The 24,017-nt window shown below is 54.8% G+C and overlaps 6 protein-coding genes across 6 annotated transcripts; 3 read left to right on the plus strand and 3 right to left on the minus strand.

Moving 5' to 3' along the window:
* Positions 1 to 1,235: 1,235 nt before the first annotated feature.
* On the minus strand, positions 1,236 to 9,124 carry DICSQDRAFT_69304 (uncharacterized protein; the record flags this gene model as incomplete). The annotated part of the gene is made up of 28 exons (XM_007369737.1): positions 1,236 to 1,363; positions 1,424 to 1,690; positions 1,747 to 1,894; positions 1,954 to 2,024; positions 2,079 to 2,184; positions 2,237 to 2,386; positions 2,445 to 2,692; positions 2,751 to 2,842; positions 2,893 to 3,185; positions 3,240 to 3,543; positions 3,597 to 3,679; positions 3,738 to 4,058; positions 4,117 to 4,280; positions 4,343 to 4,403; positions 4,454 to 4,670; positions 4,724 to 4,860; positions 4,915 to 5,045; positions 5,100 to 5,410; positions 5,470 to 5,623; positions 5,677 to 6,522; positions 6,578 to 7,136; positions 7,191 to 7,334; positions 7,390 to 7,657; positions 7,712 to 7,798; positions 7,854 to 8,059; positions 8,111 to 8,438; positions 8,498 to 8,593; positions 8,748 to 9,124. 28 exons carry the CDS (start codon positions 9,122 to 9,124, stop codon positions 1,236 to 1,238), a joined length of 6,297 nt encoding a protein of 2,098 aa, XP_007369799.1.
* Positions 9,125 to 9,456: 332 nt separating this feature from the next.
* DICSQDRAFT_163399 (uncharacterized protein) lies at positions 9,457 to 10,179 on the minus strand. The gene has a single exon (XM_007369738.1). It carries the CDS (start codon positions 10,055 to 10,057, stop codon positions 9,656 to 9,658), a length of 402 nt encoding a protein of 133 aa, XP_007369800.1. The 5' UTR covers positions 10,058 to 10,179; the 3' UTR covers positions 9,457 to 9,655.
* A 587-nt stretch (positions 10,180 to 10,766) lies between these two features.
* On the plus strand, positions 10,767 to 13,633 carry DICSQDRAFT_140362 (amino acid transporter). The gene is made up of 14 exons (XM_007369739.1): positions 10,767 to 11,369; positions 11,420 to 11,489; positions 11,544 to 11,714; positions 11,772 to 11,866; positions 11,925 to 12,010; positions 12,065 to 12,132; positions 12,188 to 12,225; positions 12,287 to 12,330; positions 12,391 to 12,480; positions 12,546 to 12,721; positions 12,788 to 13,146; positions 13,209 to 13,225; positions 13,287 to 13,326; positions 13,393 to 13,633. Exons 1-14 carry the CDS (start codon positions 11,143 to 11,145, stop codon positions 13,487 to 13,489), a joined length of 1,578 nt encoding a protein of 525 aa, XP_007369801.1. The 5' UTR covers positions 10,767 to 11,142; the 3' UTR covers positions 13,490 to 13,633.
* Positions 13,634 to 14,632: 999 nt separating this feature from the next.
* DICSQDRAFT_183199 (NADH:flavin oxidoreductase/NADH oxidase) lies at positions 14,633 to 17,452 on the plus strand (the record flags this gene model as incomplete). The annotated part of the gene is made up of 9 exons (XM_007369740.1): positions 14,633 to 14,899; positions 14,954 to 15,134; positions 15,190 to 15,459; positions 15,518 to 15,651; positions 15,704 to 15,838; positions 15,894 to 16,204; positions 16,272 to 16,365; positions 16,420 to 17,283; positions 17,351 to 17,452. 6 exons carry the CDS (start codon positions 14,633 to 14,635, stop codon positions 16,029 to 16,031), a joined length of 1,125 nt encoding a protein of 374 aa, XP_007369802.1. The 3' UTR covers positions 16,032 to 16,204; positions 16,272 to 16,365; positions 16,420 to 17,283; positions 17,351 to 17,452.
* Positions 17,453 to 17,859: 407 nt separating this feature from the next.
* On the plus strand, positions 17,860 to 20,818 carry DICSQDRAFT_163403 (uncharacterized protein; the record flags this gene model as incomplete). The annotated part of the gene is made up of 5 exons (XM_007369741.1): positions 17,860 to 17,982; positions 18,128 to 18,607; positions 18,658 to 19,349; positions 19,406 to 19,571; positions 19,625 to 20,818. 5 exons carry the CDS (start codon positions 17,860 to 17,862, stop codon positions 20,747 to 20,749), a joined length of 2,586 nt encoding a protein of 861 aa, XP_007369803.1. The 3' UTR covers positions 20,750 to 20,818.
* Positions 20,819 to 20,828: 10 nt separating this feature from the next.
* DICSQDRAFT_157363 (alcohol oxidase-like protein) lies at positions 20,829 to 23,999 on the minus strand (the record flags this gene model as incomplete). The annotated part of the gene is made up of 15 exons (XM_007369742.1): positions 23,767 to 23,999; positions 23,487 to 23,709; positions 23,170 to 23,421; positions 22,984 to 23,087; positions 22,722 to 22,918; positions 22,491 to 22,607; positions 22,207 to 22,433; positions 22,059 to 22,148; positions 21,959 to 22,007; positions 21,764 to 21,901; positions 21,553 to 21,702; positions 21,248 to 21,491; positions 21,105 to 21,195; positions 20,988 to 21,019; positions 20,829 to 20,936 (listed from the first exon to the last, which is right to left on the minus strand). The coding sequence occupies exons 2-15, from the start codon at positions 23,521 to 23,523 to the stop codon at positions 20,829 to 20,831; spliced, it is 1,836 nt and encodes a 611-aa protein (XP_007369804.1). The 5' UTR covers positions 23,524 to 23,709; positions 23,767 to 23,999.
* Between the last annotated feature and the right edge of the window lie 18 nt (positions 24,000 to 24,017).

The raw sequence follows: 24,017 nt of genomic DNA on the forward strand, positions 1-24,017 counted from the left end.
GTAGTAGGAAGTGTATCACCGTCTCCGGAGCTAGGTCGCATGCTGGACAGCGCTTCGAGTCGACCCGCGCGATTCGGTATAGGTGGTCGTTAAGGGGAGCGTGTCCGGTACGGAGTTGGAAGAGCGTCGCAGCCTGTCTCCGAGACAGGGCTCGAATCTTCTTCATATAGGCGGGGAGGGGAGTGATTGATCGATGAGATGCAGTTTGCGACCGCGTTTGGAGGCCTTCCATTGCTTCGCATTGCGCTCGACGAGGGCTTCTAGGTGCGCCTGTTTCGCCTTGGTTGCACTCACAGGGAGTGATTTGCGGAGGAGGGGGGGGAGGGATTTGGGCGTGCTTGACTTTCCCTTGGCTGCGAGTTGACTATTTATCCACAGCCGCCCCTTCCCCCCCCCCTTTAACTCGTTCACGTCTTAGATGCCTATTGTGGACCGTCTCGTTTTTCGTCGCCGTCGTGGCGACAGTGGACTCTCATTTATGGCCCGTCGATGTGGACTCCCGCTCCTGCGTAGCGGCCCTCGCTGACCGAGACGTAGGTATGATACCCATGTGTACTCTACATTACTCTCCTCCGGCTGCAGTGCAGTCTCCTGCCCACGCCAGCCGTCTTCAGCGCCTCCGACTGCTATGGGCGGATATACGACTTTTCTGAACCATGCACAGTCGTTGCGTGCGTGGAACTCACAACCGTCCTGACAGTGGCGCAACTGTTGCGGCCGTAGACAAGGATTCGCCTGAGGCACGCTTGCATGGTGTAGTCTACAAAGGACGGCATAGGCCAGTATATATATATAGCTGCGACTGGAAACGTATACGAGAGCTTCGACAAGCGTTACTCGGTTTGTGCAGCGGCTCTATTGGCCGGTTAACATTCATGGTCGTCTGGTGCACAAGGTCCGACACGACATGTGTACTGCCACTCGCGCTACTCTTGCCAGTTGCGAGCTGCTTGTAGCGAGTACGATGGCGGCGTCATCGACTAGCTGAGGGAGGATTCCAAAACAGAGCGCAACTGACCATGCTCCACCCAACCGCGGGACCAGTTTGTAAAGCCTAAGCCTTGACCCTCCATTGACAGAGCATCTTCCTTCTGTCACCCCTCAGTTTCGATGCGTTGACATGTTCGGGTAGTTTGAATGAGAACAAGGCGCATACGGCGACATAGAAGGCCTAGGTAAGCATGACAGGTAATGATCAAGGGGTGATAACAGAAAATTCTAGGGCGCGACGTTTGTTACGAAGCGTCGATGCTGCCCCCAACGGCTTCTACAGCTGCTTTGAGCCGGTGTGCCTCCTGAACCACACGATCGTTCTCATCCTCAGCTGCTTCCGCGATGAAGGTAGCAGTCTCTGCAACGAAACCTGTACACAAACGTTGTCAGTCAACGCGATGTATGAGAGGATGTAGTTAACGTCGCATACCTAACAGTTTGTCTCCATGGGCGCGCCATAACGACTCCGCGCAAGAAAGACTGAACAATCGCACTCGTGCATCCTCCGACCTGCTATGCATGAGGACGTCGAGATTGAGAGACTTCGACATGATATCGTCGTCGATGAGAGATAACAACGCGATGAGACAATCAGAGACAGCAGTCTTCCGGTCTGCAACATTCACGCAAACAGCGAGAGGAACCTGCTGGACGACAAGGGGCTGCAATTGCCGTAGCTTGTCACTACGCCAGAACACTAGAGAGACGTAGCGTGAGGTGATGTTGCAGGTGTGATCCTGATCCTGAACACACCTCTGTCTTCGTCGACCGCCATTGACTTGGACACGGTCTGCAAAACGGAGAGCCAGACTTCCCCATCGTCGACGCCGTTAGATGCGAAGGCACGCAGGTGCTCCAGGAAGATTTGCCACGCGAAGGACATGTAGGATACCATTAAGGCCTTTCGAACACGTTGGTTATGCTCCGCACAAGCACGATGGCACATGGGCATATACGCACCTTGAAGTAGTCGAGAAGTGTCAAGTACACGTGGCAGAATACGACCTTGCGGTTGTCAGCTTGAGTTGAAGCTGGGGGCAATTAGATGAGTGCTTGCTTTGTGGGACAGTAACTTCCCTACTCACGATCTGCGAAGGCCCAGTCGAACATTTTCCGAAATATGGGACGGAAAGCTGTCTCATTCAACTTGACAACCATCTCAACAAAAGCGTTCGTCAAGGGGCCCTCGATCTGACAAAGGTTAATTGTGTGCGTTTAGCATGGGCTAGAGTCGATGGCTTACCTCAGAATGCCCAGAGGTGACAGAGAAGTTAAACATCGATAGGAACGTCTTGAACAATTCACGGAGATTCTCCAAGACTGCTGGTCGGGAGGCTGCCTTAATGGACAGCTTGACAACCTGAATATATGCGAGCACTTTTGTGGTCTGGTCCTGCGAAAGATCAATGCATGAGTACGGCTTGAAGAAGGGCGATTTATGGAGCAACTACCTTGGCTGTTTCAGACAATGTCCGTGTCCACATGTTGCACAGAGCAGGTAGCAAGATGTTTGGAGATGTCCGCTTCGCAGCGGTCTTAACCAACAAGGACATCTCAGAGGCGTCCACTGTTGTAGGTGATTGGGAGCCATCTAGGAAGAGCTCGATGACTTGAAGGACTTCAGATTCACCCCAAAATGTAGGGATCGATGTCAGGAGGTTGCGAAGAACATTCGACGCCAGCGAGATAAGCGCAGGGTCTGTGCGAGTATGCATCAGCGACTTGTAATCAACCCAACTGGGGTATATACCGCCTACCATGTCTGCTAGAGATTGCTTCTCGGGAACGCCGTACACACTCTGTCACTATGTCCTTAAGATGAGGAATAGCGCGGGGACCTAACTTCGAGCTACGTAACAAAATAAGTGCATCTGTTACGGCTGATTGAGAACAACCTACGAGAAGGCGAGCAGTGTCTGCAATGCACTGATACGGCTTTCCTGGCGCGAGAGACATCCAAGGACGAATGGAACATTGGTGGAGATGCAACCCTCCTCTCCAGAAGCAAGCGTGTTGCTGATAGTGCCGAGGGCACGCAGTGCCGATCGAATGAGAGATACTTCTTCGGTAGTGGATAAGATGTGTCGAATGGTATCCACGATTTGTATGATAGATGGGGTAAGGGCACGACGCGCTTCCTCTGCTACTTCGTTCAATCGCTCTCCCAGCAGCTCGAAAGCGCCAGTTTGAGCCTGTTCCAAGTTGATCAGCGAAATGAGCACCGAATGAGAGGCACAGATACCCACGTAGACAGATCCAGACTCGAGTACGGTGAGAACACCAGCAATGAAATCAGGCGCCGACATCACACCGAGCGTACTTGCCATCGCAGAACGGGCGGCTGAAGCGATTTCGACGTAGGCAGCATCTTCCGGCTTGGCAGTGGAGGCGTTCAGCAACAATGACAGAAGCTCCTGACCGGTTTTCCGCTCCTTCTCGGAGTGTCTAAGGGAGGTTTTCCGAAGGCGTCCCAGCGCATGGTCACAGAAGATTAGCAAGGCAGTGGCTCGTCTGTTCGCGGCCTGGTCGGCATGAGCTTGCTCGTCGTCCCTGCAAATGCGTCAGTACAAGGGCGCCTTGATTCGGATTGATACGAGGCTCACGAAGTGTCCTCGAGCAAAGGGTGCACTGTAGGATCCTCGTTGAGCACTAGCCTGTGAACTTCGTTCGCCAGTTGCACAAGTGACTGCACGCGGACCCGATTAGTTTGTTTTTGGCACTGAAACGCATATTTAACAACATACGGCTAATTGTAACTCGGCGGAGTATTTCTCGTGGACTGCAAGAGGGAGATACAGCGATCCGCTTGACTCCGTAGTGTTTTGCCGTACAACTCGGGTCGAGACTCGGTCGACAAGAAGCATCGTTGAAGGTGAGAGGAAGTCAGCAGGTCCAAGAGTATCGACCAGATGAGAGAAAAAGTTGACACGGCGGTGGCGAGGTACATGATTCGCAGCGTTGGTGAAAATACGCAGGAACTCCCTGGCAGCTAGATATAAGCTCGTTCCGGATCCGTGTTGTGCCCTGAGCGACGACACCATGACTGGGACGATACTTTCGATCGTCTAGGTTAACGATTGGGTCAATTGATTCGTCCAACTGATGCAGATTCAGCATACGAACCTTTTGCACGACGCGGAAACTATAGGTATCGTCGCGGTGGAACACAATTGAGCCCATAAACGTGAATATCGGCATGACGTTGTGAAGAACAGCATCAGGAGCAATACGGGCCAGAGTGGCCATGAGCAAACAAGCCTGGTGAAAGGTCTGCGGATCCTCCGACGCTGCATAGCAAACACGTCAATCAGGGACCTGCGTTAATGTAGTAGTAGGAGTTTCAACATACTGCGTAAGATCTCAACGAGGGTGTCTACCCGGATGGATCCTGGGGCCACAGTCGCGGACGTCTGGGATACTCGATCAGCTCGAATGGTAGCTCACATGGAGTCCAGCTTACTGGGAAAGTCCGCACGACATGCTCGATGGCGGCCATGAGGAGCTGCTCCACAAAGCGTCTATCTGCAGCATCAGGCGACGAGTTGTTCGCGACCTTGTTCAATGTGTCCAGCAAGGATGACACAAGCTCAAAGGAACCTGTGATCTTTGAGGAGCCAATAACCTCTACCAGGACTGCAAGTGCAGACAACTCCTCATGGTATCCGGCAGAAACCGTCCTATGCTCGCATTAGTCTCAATCTCATCTGATAGGCGGGCCATAACGACTCACTTCTCGACCCTAGGACGCTTGCTTACGGGTTCTACTGTGGAATCGACGTTGTACTGTGGCTGGAGCAATACAAGCAGGCGAGTGACAAGAGTCACGTCGTCTAGGAGGTCGGCGAGCACATTCTTGCATACAGAAGCCTGCGAGCAAAAGGGTGAGTTCTCGTGCAAACTTTGGAGAAACCTGAAGCATACCAGGGAATCGTCTTCCGCAGTAACTTGAATCAGTGTGCGGCAAAGCTGGGTCTTGCGGTCGACATTCAGCTTCGCAAACAGACCACGCTGGAGACGATGTAGCAAGGCTGCTCTGGCGCGCTCCCAGACTCCTGGAGGAGAATGTTGTAAGCGACGTATCTCAGTTACGAATGAAATACCGTTACCATTCCTCAAAGTGCGCGTTAATATCCTCTCATACAACGCCCAAGTGGGCTTCTCCGTATTATTCAGATCACCGACAGATGAAGCATCAAAGGTTGATGCAGCGAACGTCGCGAGATCTTGGAGCTGCTCGCGATTAGTGGAATCTTGTAGGTCTTGTTCGGCGAATACTAATTCGATTGTCGGGACGAGCACTTGGGCCTTAGCCTCGTTAGACACGAGGTCGACGCTTCTGAGCAGTGTAATTTTGGCACTCAGCAGGGGACAGCAATTGATGTGGGAGAGAAGGTAGCACAAGACACGTTGCTTGTATCTACATGATGCAATTGACCGTTAGCTAAAGTTGGACCAGACAGATTGAAAGGGGCTTACGCCGCGGTCCTCTTCGATTCGCCTTTGATCCCATCGAGATGCTCACGATGGAACGCCTGCAGATACTCGGGGTCGTGCACGAGATTATCTCTATTGTCCGCGATTGCCTTCATGTACCTCTGGAAGTCCGTCCAGTCCAGATACTGCAGCGCAGCTACGTGCCCCAGATGAGCCGCTTGAAAACGCAATAACCGAACTGCAGCTTACCAGAATCAGCTCCATATACCGCATCAAACGCGTACACGCTCTCCGCCTCGCTCGAGAAGGTCAACTTAATAACCACAGCGATACACCTCACCGCAGCCTCGCGCACGCTCGCGTCGCGGCTCTGCAACGCGACGAGCATCGCGGGCAGGACCGTCTGAAAGTCGACCGTGCGGCCCGTCGCAACGTGCGCCTCGAGGAACGCGCCCGCGTGCCGTAGCGCAGCGTACTGAATGTGCGCTTCCGCCTCGGGCTTGTCGTCGTTCGCGTGCTCTGTTGCGGTAAGCCAGACCCCGGCGAGGAATGCGAGCGCGTCGTCGCCCAGGTTGATGAAGAGCGTGCGGAGGAGATGCGTGGAGAGCAGCGGGAGTGACGCAGACGAGTTGCTGAGACGGTAGACAGCGCGAAACAGCTGGACATAGCGCGCGGCACGGGCGTCGTCAGTGACGGCCGCGGACGATTGGGATGGATGCGCGGCAAGCCATTCGAGGGTAACACCTTGGGGACGTGGAAAGTTGGGGAGGACGGACAGGACGGAGACTTGGAGGCGGTGGAGGGTGTTCTGGCTGCTGGGCTTGAGAACGACGGCGGAGCTGACGCTCGCGTCATCGAGGAATTGTCCAACATCGACGATACCGTGCATGAAGTCGCCCATGCCCTCCAGCGCGTCCAGCTGCATAGCGTCCAGCACGCGGTGACCAGCATCGATCCGTTGCTCGTCGCTCAGGCGACTGAGGAGAGCGCGGGTGACAAGGTAGCTCAAGGCACGCGCGTGAGAGTTCTCATCGCGAAGCTTGGTGAGAAGGAGGTCGAGGTGTGCGTGAAAGTAGTTCGACGCAAGTATGTTGTCTATCCGCAAGTCAGAGAGAGCCGCGCCACTTCACACAATCCGGGACGTGCTGACCTGCTATCTTCGCCGCAACAGCCAAGTTAATCTTCGTCAGCAACTGCGGATCAGAGCCCTCCTTGTCCGCACCAGGCCGCGCCTGCTCCCACCTCACAGCCTCCACACACCCGCCGAGCAACTCGAACGCGAACCCCTTCGATGCGTTCTCTTCGGCTGCTTCTAGTATCCCCCAGACCGCTTGTGCCGTTTTAAGGCGCGGCTTCGAGTACAGCAAGAATGGCAGAAGGATGTCCATGAATACGTGACGAGAGCGCTCGCGACTCTCTTCTGACTCCCCCTCTTCCTGCTCCTCTCCTGCGCCTGCAGAGGCGCGCGAAGCGGCGGGGAGGAAGTGTGTGAGGAGGAACGTGAGGTGCGCCCGGGTGACGTCTCGCGATGGCTTCACGGACATGCCGTTGAGGGCCTGCTTGAGCGCATCGAGGTACACCGACCCTGTTCCCGGCGACGCAGCTAGGAGGGCGTTCGCTGTGTTCTCGGGCGAGGTTGTGTAGAGCGCTTGTAGGACAGACGCGGAGGTGTCGTGGACGCGAAGCAGCAGGGCCGATGCGACAGACTGCTGAGTTGTGATTGTATGTTAGCAGGATGTCCTGGAGTATGACAGACCGCGTACCACTTCCATCTCGGGAATGCTATCTTCCGCGAGTCGCAAGACGAGATCGCGCACGGCCTTGGCGCGGACGTTCACGTCCGCGTCCGACGACCCGACGAACAGAGAAGCCGTCTCTGCGTCAGCCGTGGCGGTACCTGTGACGGACTGTGGAGACTGGTCAGAGGCAGATGTTTACTATGACAGGGGATCTCCTACATACCACGGCCAACGACAGGACAATTTGCTCGATAGCATCACGACACTCTTCGTCCTCTTCAACTAGGGCACGCGATGCGGCTTGGATAGATTTCGGGTGGCGCTGGTGAAGTTGTGACAGTAACTGTCTCCAGGTGGGAGTAGTGTCCGCTGACTCTTCACCGACAAGACGGCGCAGGAGGGAGGCTGCTGCAGAACCCGCGACCGATGGAAGCAGACTAGACGAAGTCAAAACGGCCTCCGCCACTTCTGATGCCGACGCATCGTCGACGCTATTCATTGATAAACACTAGGTTCGTCGCAAAGTGAAGCGAAACGTAGCATACCGTGATAAGACGCTCTCGATGAACGGACTGATGAACTTCTCGGCACCAGCCCACGCCATCGCCCCGACGATTTCTGCGCTAATCCCACTGATAGGAACCTTGTCAGAGCGAGCAGGAAATCATAGCGTTCGGAAAGACTCACGGAATGGCGACAATGGTCTTCACCACCCTTCCTGACAGCTTCTCAAGCTGGTCCTGGGGTGCACATATCGAAACGAGAGTACGGGTGAGCTGCTTCGGCGAGACGCGTTCCGCGCAGCCGACGACGGCAGCAAGGATCGTCTTGGTCGCCTTGGAGGTGAGGCGCGCCTTCTGCGAGATCGCGGCGAGGATCAGGTAGCTTCCCAGCTGCAGGTCGTGAGCAGGGGACGGAGGCGCGCCGAGGTGGTGCAAACTCACGATGGACTCTTGCAACAGAGCATGTTTGACCTCGCTCTGAGCGGAGCTCGCGCTCTCCACAGGCTCCATAGCGGCAGGTAGGAGGAGCGCCATCGCGTTTTCATCAAGTGTTTTCGATTTCGCGACGTACTCGAGCAACACGCCGGTGTGGAACGCGATGAGGGCACGGTGCACGCCGGCGCCGTGTTCCTTGAGTATAGTCGGAAAAACGCTGGAGACAAATCGCGCTACTTCTGGCTTCGTGATCATGTCGTTAATGAGAAGCGGTCGGTGTAGGGGCTTGGCGGTGGCCTTGTATGCTTGGAGGAAACGGAGGGAAGAGGTGTCGCTAGATGCAGGGTCTCAGATACCATGCATTCGGAGAGATATCATGCTGAGAAGACTCACGAGATGTGGAGAATGGAGACCATCTTGACGAAATGTGGGGTCTCATGATAGGGCAGGAAGAGAGAGACGATGGAGGGGATATTGAACTCGTGAATCCTGGTAGATGAGTATCACGTCAGTGTCAGACTATCTAGGATAGTTCACGATAGAAGTATGGAGGATTGAAAGTAGATTACGAGATTAGGGAACGCAGCTTGTTGCGAAAAATAAAGTAACTCCGCCAAGACGAAAGAAATGCAACGGAACACACCTAAATCTGCGGACCAGCCATTCCAATACCTTCCCTGACGGCGCATCCAAGAGGAAGGGCCCCAGCAAAGGCAGAAAGGCGGAGATGGTAGCGTCAAGCTGAGCATTCATCTCCTTCGGCAGGAGAGTCCTGTCTAGTGACTTGGCTGTGTCCGAGAACAAGGTCTGCTCGAAACGCGCGATGTCGGGCTGCAGGGACTTGAGCTGCAGAAAGCCATTGACACCAAGGGCGTGCAAAGAGTCAATATCGTGCTGCCTAGCCTCCTTGGCGGAGAAGAGGTAGGACTCGGAGGCGGCCTGCTTGCGAGACTTTTCGTTAAGGAGGTTGGCGTTGAGGGACGCCCCCTTGGCGAGCTGCTGGGCGAGAGACGAAGCCATGTCGCAAGCTCTTTTGTTGAGGTTTGTATCCCTCTCGCTTGGTGAGACGACTGCGGCCCACAGGTGCAGCGGGGTGAAGGAGGCAGACAGTCGAGAGGACGAGCTCCCGAGGCTGCTCGAGGATGGCTGGAAACCGTCTCTTAGAAATTTGGGACATCGGGCGTCTGTTGAAATCTAAGATCCCCCTGCATCATAGATCCCGTTCATCGAGGGGCACAAGCGCTTGGAGTACCTCTCCTTCCGTTCCGATGCGCGACATGTTCCTCGTCGGCGTATGGAGACGCGGCGATACCTGGTTCATAACGCACAGATGAGTCTTATAATCCTAGCTGATTTTCTGCAATGCACATCAGCTGCGCATTCCTTCATGTATATTCTCAGATGCCACATCGCACCGGACAGCTCTGAGTAGTGTCTTGCGAGGGATTAGAACGACGGATCTACGTATACCGATACAGTACGCGAAGGCTTTACAATATGCGAATTCCAAGTCTGAAAAGAAGCCCGATTTCATGTAACCACTGAGACCCTTTAACTCCTGAAGTCTTTCGACTTCTTTGTCGGCATTGGCCAGCTCCCTCCGAAGCCATAACGCGATGACAGCGACCCGAAGACGCTCTCGTAGTCCTTCCCTCCCGACTGCCGCTCGCCCATCTTCTCCTCCGGGACGCCCGTCGACCGCGTGTCGCGACCAGTCCGCTTCTTCTTCGGCTCCTTGTTATTCGACAGAATGGGGGTGGGGGCGTATGTGGCCGGACCCCAACCGTATTGCGACTGCAACAGTCCGAAGGACTTGGAGTAGTCCTTCTGTGCGGGTTGTGATGATGATGATGGTATGGGCTTGAGCGGCGCGATCGAGGACGTGCTCGCAGTGGTGTTCAATGAGACCAACGAGGGCGTCGCAGGGAACGACGGTGCGTGTTTCGATGGCATTGTGATGGTATGGGATGCGTAAGATGGGAGCAGCTGGGTGCTTATGGCTGTGATGATAGGGCCTTTAGATGTGATGTGCAGAGGTAGTGGTCTACGTCTGCAATGCGTAGTAGTGGGGCTAGGTGACTCGTTGGTTGGTGCAGACCATCTCCTCTCTCTTTATACTGCGGTCTGAAACGATCGCTGAACCAGCTCGCTACCGCGAACTTCGACACTTGCATCCGCAGTGCCTCGTGCGGAGGCGAACTGCGTCTGTCCCTGACTCGACTGGAACCACAGTCCGCAGTACGGTGCAATATCAACTACATATAATTCGAACAGTACTGGTAGATCATTACTTGCACTTACATCAAGAAGCCTTGCCTTAGTAGATTGGTGACTGCGCCGCAGCGCTTAACCCCACTTCAGGGCCATGTCCGATGTCGATCGTAGGTTAGGTACACCGTCAAGGCAATGTTGACTCGAGGACTGAGTCATCGCTGTGGTACACGCCCTCTGCCCCGAGCTGAGTCCGAGCTTCTCGGAGCCGGAGGCTCTTGGCATTGGCCTCGAACAAATCGGACACCGGAAGGATTGGCTTGGAGATATTCAACGCCGACCCTTTGCCAGCCGGCCATCTCGCTCTGAAGTTTGAACTGCTTGGGGCTGCATATCGCTTATCGTAACCACCCACCCGATTCGGGAGTCACCAGTCGTGTGACTAGGGATGGGAAGCGCCAAGTTGACGTAGATGTGCCCCGAGGCTCACCGTAACATGCGCTTGCTCGATGGTCTTCACTTGTCTTCCTCTTGTAACATCTTTGCAATGTTGTCTCCTACACACCCCGCAACCGGCAATCGTTGGCTATGCTCATGGCATTCAAACGCGCGGCTCGATACCGTCTCCTGATGACGCCATGCAGTCTGGCAGTTTGTTGATGGGTCGGATAAGTACCGTCAAAAACTTTGCATGCTCTGCTCTCACCCGGCGCCGCGCGGTTCCCTCTTATCATACAACGCCAACTGCCGTAACCTACTAGTGGCTCTCGCTGGGCCGTCCGATAAGGGCTCGAACGCACTTCTGTCTTTCACTGCCAAGTACTGCCATGTCTTCGACAGAGCTGCACGAGAAGGTCGTGGCGGACGATAAGTCCGACACTCCCGGGGTCCAGCGGTCTACGGTGGTAGACGTCGTCGAAGCAGTAGATGACGACTCCTACTTGGAGCTGCTGGGGTACAAGCAGGAGTTCAAGCGCGACTTCACATTCCTCGGCTTGTTCTCGCTCGTCTCGTCCGAGCTGGCCATATTGCCTGGCGTCGCGGGGACCATCTGGTGCGCTTCACATTTTCCTATCTCTCGCGAATGCGCTCTCATTGTTGTAGGTACACGATGGGTTACATGGGTCTCATCGGAATGACGTGGGGCTGGCTTGTAGGAGCCGTTATGGGCCAGGTACGCTCCTCAACTTATCCGTACCACCTCTTGGAACCCCAACTTGTGCTCCAGTTCCTTGCCTACTCTTTGGCAGAGTTGTCAAGCGCATACCCGACTTCTGGAGGATTGTACTACTGGGCGTACATGACCACGCCTCCCAAGTACAAGCTGCTATCCTGCTACGTCGTTGCCTGGTCTATGATCATCTCGACCCCGCTAGCCTGCGTTTCCATCACATACTCTGTAGGTCTTCCGCCTTCGCATGCCATGATTCTGAATCATTCTAAACCTTGGGCACAGGCTGCTCAGCTGCTAGTTGCCTGTGCGCAACTGGGTGTGCCCGACTACGTGGCTGAGGCGTGGCACGTCTATCTCGTGTACTTTGGCATGATGTTGTGAGTTCGGAGACTGCCACTCTGCTTCACTCAACGCTCAATCAAACTTACAACCCAGTATCTCCTACCTTGTCATCTGCCTACCTACGAAATACGTGTCCTGGTTCAACATCTGGTCAAACGCGCTTGGAATCATCATCCTCAGTGAGTCCGAGAGTATCGTCAGATTCGCTCATGCTTACAACCGCATTGGGAAAGTCGTCTTGACCATCTTGTTACCTGTGAAGGCTGAGACCCTGAACTCAGGGAAGGCGATATTCACGCAGGCACGTCTTTGGGCATCACCGCGATGCGCGGTATATTCACTCCCGCGGGTTACAGGCATACAACCAACTTGACTGGCCTGCGGGATGGTCTTTGTGCGTATATGCCTTCATTCTCTTTCTTCTGGCTGTCGGACTGAGAATACCTGTGGATTAGTTGTATGACGTTCTTGTCCGCTACCTGGACATTGAGTGGTTACGGTTCGCTTATCCCCGCTTTGGCTGGGTGATACAAGCCTAATGGCACGCCATGCCTTGCAGATGTCGCAGCTCACGTCGCTGAGGAGACTCACAACGCCGCGGTCACTGTCCCTCGCTCCATGGTGTGGGCGACTTGGTCGGGCGTCTTCCGTACGTACATCTCAGAAGCCGAGCTGGGATCATTTTAGCCCTTACGCCCCGTTTCCCCGCTGCAGTTGGCTTCATCTACCTGATCTCGCTCGCACTTTGTGCGGTAGACATAGACACCCTGATGGCAGACGAGCTCGGCCAGCCGCTCGGGGTGCTCTTCGCGCAGGTCCTCGGCACCAAGGCCGGGATAGCGTTCATGGCCATCAACGCCTTCTGCCAAATGGCCTGCGGCATCGCCTTCGTACGCCCCTCTCCCCCCTCGTATCGTGCTCTCCGACCCCAAGCTGACTGCTCCGTCGTCGCCCAGTTCGTCGCCGCGTCGCGCATCTTCTTCGCGTACGCGCGCGACCGCGCGCTGCCGTTCTCCGACTGGCTCGCGCGCGTCGACCCGCGCACGCAGACGCCGAACAACGCGTCGCTCGTCGTGTTCGTGCTGTCGGCGGCGTTTGGCGCCATCTCGATTGGGTCCGACACCGCGTTCGAGGCGTTCTTCTCGGGCTCGACGCTCGCGGGGCAGATCGGGTACATCTTGCCGGTGTTGGGGCGGTGCTTGTATGAGGACAATCCGGACTATCGCAACGGGCCGTACAACCTGGGCAGGTACTCGAAGATCATTAGATGGACTGCGGTCGCGTGGAACTTCTTCATTTGTCCGCTGGTTAGCTTGTGAGTGATGTGTGCTGTGTCTCGTTGGTTTGCGCTGGACGCTGACGGGGTGTATGTTACAGCCCGGAAGGACCGAACCGTGAGTCGTAGCGTTTTGACAGATGACGTTCTTTTCCCTGATCATTCGTGTCACGCCTCAGCTTCTGCGGTCGACATGAACTGGGCTGTGGTCATTTACGTGTATGTCCCGTGCTGTCCGCTCGCAGGCGCGAATTCTCATGCATCCTTCGTTTCCGTTTTCATCAGGCCCTTCCAAATTATCGCCATGGCGTACTGGTGGTTCGTGGGGTATAAAACATTCAAGGGGCCACGGCCGAACTTTGCCGAACTGAAAGCGCAATGACCCTGGCTATACCCGCTCCCCTTCAAAAGCGCGCGGTGGGCGGCTTGTGTTGAGCATTCCGTCACGTCCCATCGTTGCTTCCGATCATCATGTGTAGGACATCCCCGTCGATGTTCCGACGGACGTGTTCTGTATGATGCGTCACCTTATTTTATTGGATATTATCACAAACGCTTGCGACCCACGGACGAGGAAGACATCGAAAGACGTCGTCGCAGGCGTTCGGCGGGAAACCTGTGTGAACTTAGAGGTCAACTTTTCGAAGCTTGTCAAACGGAGGAACACCGCGCAAACATGGCGCGACTCTTGGTCGTCGCACTGCGTCCGGAATCGACCAGTCCATTCCATGCTGCGCTTGGGGTCCGTCAGGTACGTCCCTCATCGCTAGGCGCTTGTCATTGACCTCGGGATAGCTTGCCAAGACTGGGTTGGCTCTCGACACATAGGTGAGTTTATCTCGATGGGCTTCCAAGGAAGCTTCGCTCTCAGTCTTCTGGAACGTGGATCCCGCTTGTCTGCAGTGGAACGGGTGACTATCACTTGGCATGGGATAACTCTGGAAGCACTCCATTCAGAGCTTGAACGGCAGTATGTATCCAACATCCAACATACCACTGGCAGCTGCTCAGGTTGTATACCGGAGACATGCACAAACTTGCGAGGATGACGCCATACGAGCGCTTGATTGCTATCAAATCCTCGTGGATGAGAAGACTGCACGCATGACGGACCGACAAAGAGATACGTCTCTTGGTTTGCAGTGGTTCAACGGTTGGGGCCTTGACATTGTTTGAGTGGGACGCTACGATTATTTGATTTATCGAACGCCGAGGCTGCTGACTGCGTACCTTGGTCGTAAAAGGGCAACGCACGATCGCATCTTCCCTGACCAACTCGATCTTACTGAGCACCACAGAGCTTGGCTTATCCAAGATGCTCTTATCTCGCCTGGAATCCGGTTGAGAACAGTCCGTGCTTTGCATGTCGATCCTATGATGTGAATAGAATGGTGACGTTCCCTGGGAAGGATGATTGCGCAAGTGACTTACTCAGCGACATGGGAGGAATGTATAAAGTTGCGAGCCAATGCTGATTCCTTCCTGGACATTCACGAAGTAGAAACGGGTCTCCGTCCATTGGACCATGTCCCCATCCACTCCTGCACTTTTCCAACCCATCAGGATCGGCGATGTGGAGCTCAGCCACAGAGTGGTACTCGCTCCTTTGACACGACTCCGGGCAACACGGGAAGCCATCCTCAGCCCTCTCGCCGTCGAATACTACAGGCAGCGTGCAAGCGTCCCTGGTACACTGCTTATAACCGAAGCTACGTACATATCCAGGAATGCCGGGGGCATGGCACATGCTCCCGGTATCTACACCGACGAGCAAATCGCTGCTTGGAAAGGGGTATAGCCTTAGCATCATCACACAAGTCCATGAAGCTGACGATCGAGCTTCCAGGTCGTAGACGCGGTGCATGCTCAGGGGTCTTACATCTACCTTCAGATATGGGCTCTGGGGCGGATGGCTCGTCCCGCAAGTATTGGATTTCAGGCCGAAACCGATATACCTTACGTTGCACCATCACCGATTCCTCTCCCAAACACCCCAGATATTGTTCCGCGTGAACTCACGAAAGAGGGTGAGTGTCAGAGGTCCCGCGCTGTACCTATTATCGACGCCGACCAAAAATGCAGAGATCAAAGAGTACGTTGAATGGTTTGCGCAAGCTGCAGACAACGCTGTGAGCCGTGCGCGATTCGATGGCGTCGAGGTGCATGGGGCAAACGGCTATCTGGTCGACCAATTTCTTAAAGACACCACCAACTTCCGTACCGATGAGTACGGTGGCTCCATTCCAAACCGAGCCAGGTTTGCCTTGGAGGTCATTGATGCAATCAGTGCGAAGATCGGACAGAGCAAAACAGCAATTCGTTTGAGTCCCTGGGGAAAGGGCCGCACAGGAGGTTTGTGCTCGCCAAATACTGACCGGTTAGATGATCATAACCCGCTGACGGTTCGTAGAGCTGCGGATGGACGACCCTGTCCCGACCTTTACATACCTCGTAGATCAGTTCAAGCAAAAGTATCCGAACCTTGCATACCTTCATGTCGTTAGTCCGGACGCACCGTTCAACGTGGGACCTGAAGACAAATCGGTAAGTCCCGAAGACGTATGGCCGGAAAAGACTACGAAGTGACACTTTATAGCAAAATGACTTCATATACAAGCTGTGGAGACCTAGACCTGTCATCACAACTGGAGGGTACGATCGTGAGTCAGGGCTGAGGGTTGCGCAAGAGACGGGGCAGTTGATCGGATACGGTCGCGCATTCCTTGCCAATGTGAGCTTTCACGGTGTCGACGATTGTGTGCGATTGACGAACTGCGTGATGTTAGCCTGATTTGCCTTTCCGACTTCGGGAAGACGTCCCTCTAAATGCAGTTGAGGAAGATACCCTATATACGATCGAGGCAGAGCAGGGCTACACGACCTACCCTTTTTCCGAGGCGTTCCTCAAATCGGGGAAGCTGTGATGTTCATGGGGGCGGTGTGAGACTGCGCTTGCGATGCAGATTCATAATAGGGGAGCCGTGACGAGCATTTGAGCTATTTGACGTCCGGATGTTTGCACGACTGAGCACGGCAACGACGGACGTGGTATATGTATCGTCAATAATTCTCTTAACAATCACCAATCCCGGCTTTACTGATAGTTACACGGTGGAGTAAGTACCGAGCATTTCATCATATCGGTGTTGAAGGGAGTTTCTGACCTTGCGAGGATAAGCACTCACCGCTGGTAGAGTGTGGCTTGATTGACGGAACTTGGACTTTCTTGTGCATCAGGTCATCTAACGCATACTCATCCTGTACCAGCAGTGAAGAGTTAGTTTTGGGTGCGTCATAAACATCCCATCTCACCTAGCATACACGGTCATCCCTCGGTCACTTGCCCTTCCAGAATCGATGTTCCCACCATTGGCCGTCCAGCAGGTGCGCATTCACCCTCCTCCCAGCCGCATTTGGAGTCTGAGACGATCGAAGGACCCAAATTTCAGTAATACCAACTCTCCTTCCATATTCTAGGAGACGACTATAGTTCAAGCCGACCGCGTGTGGCCCGTGGCTATCATCCGACAGAGCAAAGCGACCGCCCTCTTGCAAGATAATCTGAGCCGGAGTCAGAATATTTCGCTGCGGCTACAGCGCTGGTCGGAGGCACCCGATACTTACTTTGACCATGTCATCCCCCGGGTAGGCGGAGTCCCACCCTTTGCGGAATGCAGCGGCGTTCAGTTCGAAGAGCGCCCCGTAAGAGACCGCGAGACGGATGTTCCTGAGAATCTTCTCCTGCGTGGCCGGATAGTCGCTGAACTGTAACGTGGGGTTGTATAGTCGGCACAGATCGAAGTGGCCGATGATTTCGGGGCGAAAGTGGCGCATCAGCTCATACTGGGAGTCGAAGTATGAGCAGAGGAACGCTTCCATCCGTTCTCTTTCTGTGCGGAGTGGGGAATAAAAACTCGAGAGAGACTTCATGAAGGTGTCATGATCGAAGTCGATGGGGATAGCGTGAACGTGGTGAACGGAGCCGACGAGATACTCGATCCGAGGTCCAGCGGTCTCCAGGAGCTCCGAGAGCTTGTCGAGGTCAGAGGAGGTGATGTACTCGGTCTCCAGCCCAACGAGCAGGTTGATTCTATCCGCGTATTTGGCTTTCAGCCTATGCGCTTCATCGAGAAACGCGTCGAATGCCGAGATCAAAGACTCTAAAGGCATGCTAGCCTATCATGGCACGACAATTCAGCTTTACGGAAGTCATAGGACAACATGAGTATGGCAGACTACAGACCTCCTCAGGGTAGAGGTCGGCCGTGCGGTACCGAGGGACGTGCTCTGTCAACCCAAAGGTCTCAAAGCCTTGTTGGATGGCTTGCAACACGACTTGCTCGAGAGTACCGGCAGCATGCCTGCAGAACTGGCCTGAGTGCGAATGATGACTGTGCGGCATTGTACCTGCGCGTGGACTACGTGGATGTCAGACTTTGAACATAAAACGCCAATTGAATAGAAGGTCACCGCCTTGATATTTGTTGAGATGCACCGTTGAGATGGTCTGAAGATACTGAGCTGACTCAAAGCGCAGACGACTGGCCGAGGTGCGGGCGCCGTTTGGGCGGCTACGGGCGGGGATAGCACTTAAGAGGGCCTGGCGCTTACACACCGAGCGCCGATCCCCGCAGAGTGGTTCCGCCATTGCGCCCAGTCCAGCTCCTCCCAAGTAATCCCCCTGACGCTGATGCCTCATCATGTCCGACAGCGGTTCACCGCTCAATAGCACACCTCTTCCCACTCTCCACCATGGCCCAACCAGAAGTCCAGGCTAATGCTACGGAGGCTTCCAACAGTTCCAGTACGGGTAAAGTCAAGCAGACTCGGAGGCGGCAGCGGTTGAACTGCGTCGAATGTACTCGACGAAGACAGGTTAGTGCTATCTCCTATATCCTACTCCGGATTATTTGATGCCACCAGTCCGCTGGGACGAAATCGTTGTCCCTTTCTCTACCCGTCCTACTGTTTTCCTACCAGTAATGTGCTGTATAGTAGGTGCTCACTCTGCGTTTCACAGAAATGCGACCGCCAAATACCATGCACCTCATGCGTCTCTCGTGGTATTCCACAACTTTGCAGATGGGAGCCAATCGTCGCTCGTCCAACACCCCAGCGCCCGCCTGAGGATGCGCCGGTTACTGCTCAGCACCAGAGCACGATAGCCGCGCTAACAGCTCGTATTGCCATGCTCGAAGAAGCGATTTTAAAGCAGGGTCTCCAATCGGCCCATGGGGGAATCATCGAGATAGGTAGACAAAGCAACGGCCCAGTAGACCCCTCTACTCGCTCCAGAGATGAGGCGCCTTTTGAGGACAGCACCCCTACTCCCGAGACTGACTCCAGTGATGGTCACCCCGCGCTGTCGTCGGCCGCAAAGCCTGCATTCTCTCGAGTCGACTTCGAAGTCCAACTTGCTGCTGCGAAGATGGCCCAACTTACCATCGCACCTCCGAACGAGTACGTTGGTGGTGGCAGCATCCTTTGTGCGATCCATAAGGTTTGATCTCCTATTCACCTGCGAAGTCTACTGTCTTACTGGCGATACAGCTAGGAGATGTTGAGAACTACAGGTTTCCTTATGCGCGCTCGGGTCCTACAACATTGAGCAATCCCCTTGCAAACTACAACACGCTCGCAGCACCGATATCGAACCTTGTATCCAGCCTTCCACCCCGAGAAACTGTGGATTTCCTAGTCGAGCGATATCTTGAGGAGCGCAACTGGGAGTTCGGAATTCCCGAGCGCTGGTTCAAGACCGCGTGCCAGCAAATGTGGCACCATCTTGACACGCATTGTCCTGGAGCCTGTCAGGCAGCGGGAAGCTGCTTGCGCTGTGCGCGGGAGCTCAATCCTCATTGGCTTGTGCTTCTCTTTTCCGTCCTAGCCCTCGCTCCTCACGAGGCCTCCGGTGTGAACTCTAAGAAATTTTTCACGAAGAGTCTAGAAGCGCGTCGGTTGGTCGAAGACATCATGCTCTTTTCTCCGGAGTACTCCTTCGCGCCTACACAGTGCGTGGTGCATGGAGTCTCCCTGAGCTGCATCGCTGTATCTCTGCTAGCGTCGTGGCTCTCTGACCGTGGGAGGATCAGCGATGCGTGGAAGCTGGTGGGAACTGCAATCAGGCAAGCACAGGCCGTTGGACTTCATCGGGATCCGACTTGGCACAAATGGGAGAAGATGGATGCAGAGGAGTGCGAGTTGCGTGTGCTTGCATGGTGGTACTTGATCATATCTGACAGGTTAGCTTTCATATTCCTCGACTCGCATACTCGCTTTTGGCTCAAGAGCTGTCCAGGCTATATTCCCTGATTCTAGGCAGGCCCACTATGGCAAGTGCACATACGTTCGATGTGAAGCTTGTCCCCGGTGCTTCGCACTCCGACGGCACACCCAACCCCTACGTCCACTACCAGCAGTCGTTCATCTCACTCATACAAGTCGCTGAGGAGGTCATTAACAAGGTATGTTATGTACGACTGACATTGCCGCTGCAAATCAATTGACACCCTGTTAGTGTGCCGGACTAGCCCCCGCCTCTTATGCAACTGTTCTCGAGATGGATCAGAAATACAAGCTGTGGCATTCGAAACTCCACCCCTCTCTCGATTGGCGGCAGTCACATTACATGTCCAAAGATCCGACCGTCTACGAACGCAGCATAGCCTTCCAACGACACATGACTGCAGCTTTCTATCTCGGTGGCTTGATGAACTTGCACCGTCCATACCTCATGCAAGCGCCTCCGATCCTCCCACCCCCGCGGCCCGTCCCCGGACTGAGCAGCGTCGTGCTGAACCCCAGTCGCGAACGATGCATCGAATCGGCTATAGAACTTGTGCGTGTGCTCTGCGATGCTCGCGAGGAGGCTGCGCAATGGGGGACAGAGCCGCAAATCCCGTTCCTCCGCTTCCATTACTCCTACTTTGTCTTCGACGGTGCCGTGGCGCTTGTCGGGGCGCTCTCCCAAGAGCCCCCGCATCCGAAGGCAGAGGAGTGCCTCGACCTTATGTACCGCGCGATGCGCATGCTCGCGGACATCAAGGAGGCTCACAAAGGTGCGACGGACGGCGAGGGCGACATGGCGTCGCGCGCGCTCACCATCCTCATGGCGCTCCGTAAGGCGGGGGCATGGGACGAGAAGTACTGGCGGCAGGAACGCGGCGCACCACCGGCATGTGATACGGCCGCTGAAGCCGCCCCCTGTGGGAACGCCGCGATGTTGGACGCTTCTGCAACGGAACAGCCTTCTGCGTCGTATGCGTCTGGAGGCTTATCTAACGCTGGTAGTCCAGTATCCCACTCTAACGGCTTCAGACCATTCGACCCGCAGGCGTTAACTGAGACGTCAAGTCCAACTTCGACACCGTTCCTGAGCGCGGACGTGTCCTCGTTCCCTGGACTTGTCAACGTCCAAAGCGCCACATGCATGTCGGGAGACTCGCGGAACCTTGAGGTCGGCATGTTCTTGACCGTATCGTCCATGGACTTCGGGGGCACGAGCTCGAGGGGGTATGGCAACGCGCCAAACATGGTCATGCCGTTCGACATGCTGCTGAACAGCGAAAACGACATCGATTGGGCCGCGGTCATCACTGACACGACTACCAGTGTAGGAGGAAACTTCTTTACTGTCGGCTGAGCGATGTAATTGTTAGTGAACGTGATGTGTCATCTAGCTAACTCTACGTAATGGAATCGGTTGAAGTGGCTCGGAACATTCACAAGCGTGCCAGAGGAGTCAAGCCGTCGTCAATATGGATGCCTAACTCTTGTCCTATGAGCACAGCGGCTTTCTCGCCAATCAGGATGGCAGTCGAATAAGTATTCTGTGAACGGAACGTGAAATACGGTTGACATAAGAAAGATGATATTCTTACTGCTGAGACGTTTCCTGGGCAGATGGACATGTCTATCGCATACGTATGACACACGATTACCACAATGTAAGTCAAGACGTCGATGTAACAAGATAACATGAAAATACGGAAACCCACCAGCGACCTTCAGACCGTCCACGTCATAAACGTTCAGCCTCGAGTCCACAACTCCGCCCTTCTCGCGGCTTTTCATAGCACACGTTCCCAGCTAGAAGCAGAATAAGCGTCGCAAGTACCCGTCACACGGTCTTCTAACATACCGAATGCCATGCAGTTGCAACAGTCTTCCGAATCCAGTCCTCAAGGGCCTTCTCGTCTTCTTCCGTGTATACCAAGCTTGGGGTTGCATTCGGGACAGGACTATCGTGCAGTCGGGGAGCAACTGAGCTTGTCTCGCTGAAAGCAGGATGCGCTCCAGGAACTTCTCCACGATAGGAAGGCATACGTCTGGCAAACTCGCGCGACATTTTGTAGCCCCACTTATGAACTGCCATGTCTTCCGGTCTGTGCGCCAGGGAGACAGTCGGTGATAAGGTGGGAACTTCAATCCGGCGAAGCGTCCTACCTATCAAGGTACCCGGGATGAAAGTCGAGTGGGGCCTCTACGTTATCGCGAGACGTAATGTGCAGGCGACCGATGGACGCAGGGTGCTGGAGGTACCAACCGACAGAGTACGCTTTGTCCACAGGAACCTTAGAGAGATCTCCCAGGTAGCTGCATGATGAAGACGTCAGCTTGACCTTTGATGGCACTCAGCAGGTCTCAGGATACGTACAGAGCAAGCAAGCCGAACCACATCACCGGTTTGTCGGGTGCCGGGACATAGTACTCAAGCCACCGCTTGCGAAAGACCTCGCCAAGGACATCGAGGTCGTCCTTGGACGGGCGTAACTTTCCACCTGCATCGAGACCGCTAATGCGTGACGTCCATGTGAACACTAGGCGCGGGAAACGGGGCAGTAAAACGCACTTGTGAGCCATTAACCCATCTCCCTGCTTCTTCCATTGTGCATCCCACTCTGACGGAAGTTGTCAGTCTGAGCTGCTTTTCTTGCGATCGAAGCACACACTCTGAAGTTCTGCCTCGTTGCTGCTAGCAATTCCATCTAATGTATCCTTCTCCTTCGCGATTACGTAGGGGGCAAAGAGGACCTGGTGATCTATCGGTGTAGAAGTTAGGTATTGTTCTAGGCCGTGGACCCTTTCACATCCACTCACCTTGGTAATTCTCACCCACTCCAGGAAGGTCAACGATCTGCATGATTCCGACCTTCTCAAGCACGCTCTTCGAGCCTATGCCCGATCGCTCTAGGATCGCAGGTGACCCGAAAGTCCCAGCGGAGATGACCACCTGTCGCCGTGCTATGGCCGAGAGGACACCTTGGCCGGCATCCGAGTGATAACGCTTATTCGGGCTATACTCAATACCAGTCGCTTGTCCGTCCCTGCGTGAGTCAGCGAGCTAGAGGGTCTGCTGACTTCGAACTTGAACCGTAGCTCACTTGACGATTACGCGTTGGACATGGTACCCGGTCAGAATGTGTAAATTTGGAAAGTCCCGGTGGTAGATATATTGGTGCGGGATGTCTGAGCGAGCGCCGGTCTTGGAGTCGATCCATCTAAGCCCCAAAGATGTAAGTGAAAAACCCCGAATTTGCAATGCAAGTTGTTTTACTTCTGCCATCGCTACAGAGAATCTATTAATCAGCGGGCACCCCGGGATCGCTGGGAACGATACAGAGCTCACCCCATACTTGTTGGTCTCGAACAGACCGTTAACATCGTCCGTGAGGCCTCGTGCCTTGTCGTACCCGGCGGCCACCTCCAGAAATTCCTTTCCAATATCCATAAAAGCTCCCCCGTAGGAAACCTTCAATGGGCCGGAATATCCGTGCGTGGGCTTTCCTGGCGCAACCTCGTAGGTTTCGCACTAGGTAGCAAAGGGGATGGTCTCAGCGTCAGCACGAGGTCATGAGGCAAAGCGAGTCTGCGTACCTTTCGAAGAAGCGGGAGGAGCTCGGTGGAGCTCCAGCCAGGGTTCCCATACACTGTCGTCCAATCATCATAGTCTGAGGCTGCCGCTCGAGTGTACATAGCGACTGCTCATTCCCCCGGCCATTGTCAGCTCATGACATAGCGAGCGACTACGATGGCCGTCGGCGGACGCGAGACAAGACGTACAGTTGACGCTAGAACCTCCGCCGAGGCATTGGCCGCACGGCACTACAGGAGCCCGACCACCTAGCGCAGCACTCTCCCTGCCGACGTGGAACTTGACGGTCGTGCTGTCCGGACGGAGGTGATGAAGATACCGGACTGGCTGAATGTGCTGAGGGTCATCGCGTGTCGGTGCGCCGGCTTCTACAACCAAGATGCTCAGTGACGGGTCGGCAGTGGCCAACCTACTGGCAATAATGAGGCCGCTGGTTCCGCCTGGAATCGAAGCCAGGGTCAGCGAGAGAGGAAGCAGCAGAAGATACCACTGTGGGAAGACGCACCACCGGCGATGATGATGTCAAACGTGTTGTGCGACATGACGTGAGAAGTAGACAGGCCGTTACAGCTGGGAAGAGAAACTTGAAGAGTGAGACTGCGGGTCCGAGCCTGGTGGAGTCAGCTTTATAGACACTGAAAGCCTGCTGTGACACCTCCGGAGCTGATCGCCGACGCCAACGAGACATTGAGGTTGGCCATACCACGCGCCCGAGTACGGGCCGGGTGCTATCACAAATTCCGTAAAGCGGAACTATGGAGTGGGAATGAGCAGAAGGAACTCACCTAAGAAGGCGTATGCAACTTCCGACCCTGAGCTTCGGCGCGAGAAGACAGTTTGCGCATCTGGGTCTGGAGGGAGATCTGCTGCCTTCTGCACGCTGCGCGTTCCGTGTCGGGCACAAGAAGGCTTGTGGTGCTACCGGTTACGCATGGGCACGAACTCATTGCAACCGCCAGACTGTCGTCATAAGGGACTAGGTCATCCTCACATTTTGATAGTTCGCAGCGAGCCTATGAGAAGATTGTGCCCAAAC

Source organism: Dichomitus squalens (genome assembly GCF_000275845.1).
Source record: "Dichomitus squalens LYAD-421 SS1 unplaced genomic scaffold DICSQscaffold_54, whole genome shotgun sequence".
In the NCBI taxonomy this organism is placed as follows: Eukaryota; Fungi; Basidiomycota; class Agaricomycetes; order Polyporales; family Polyporaceae; genus Dichomitus; species Dichomitus squalens.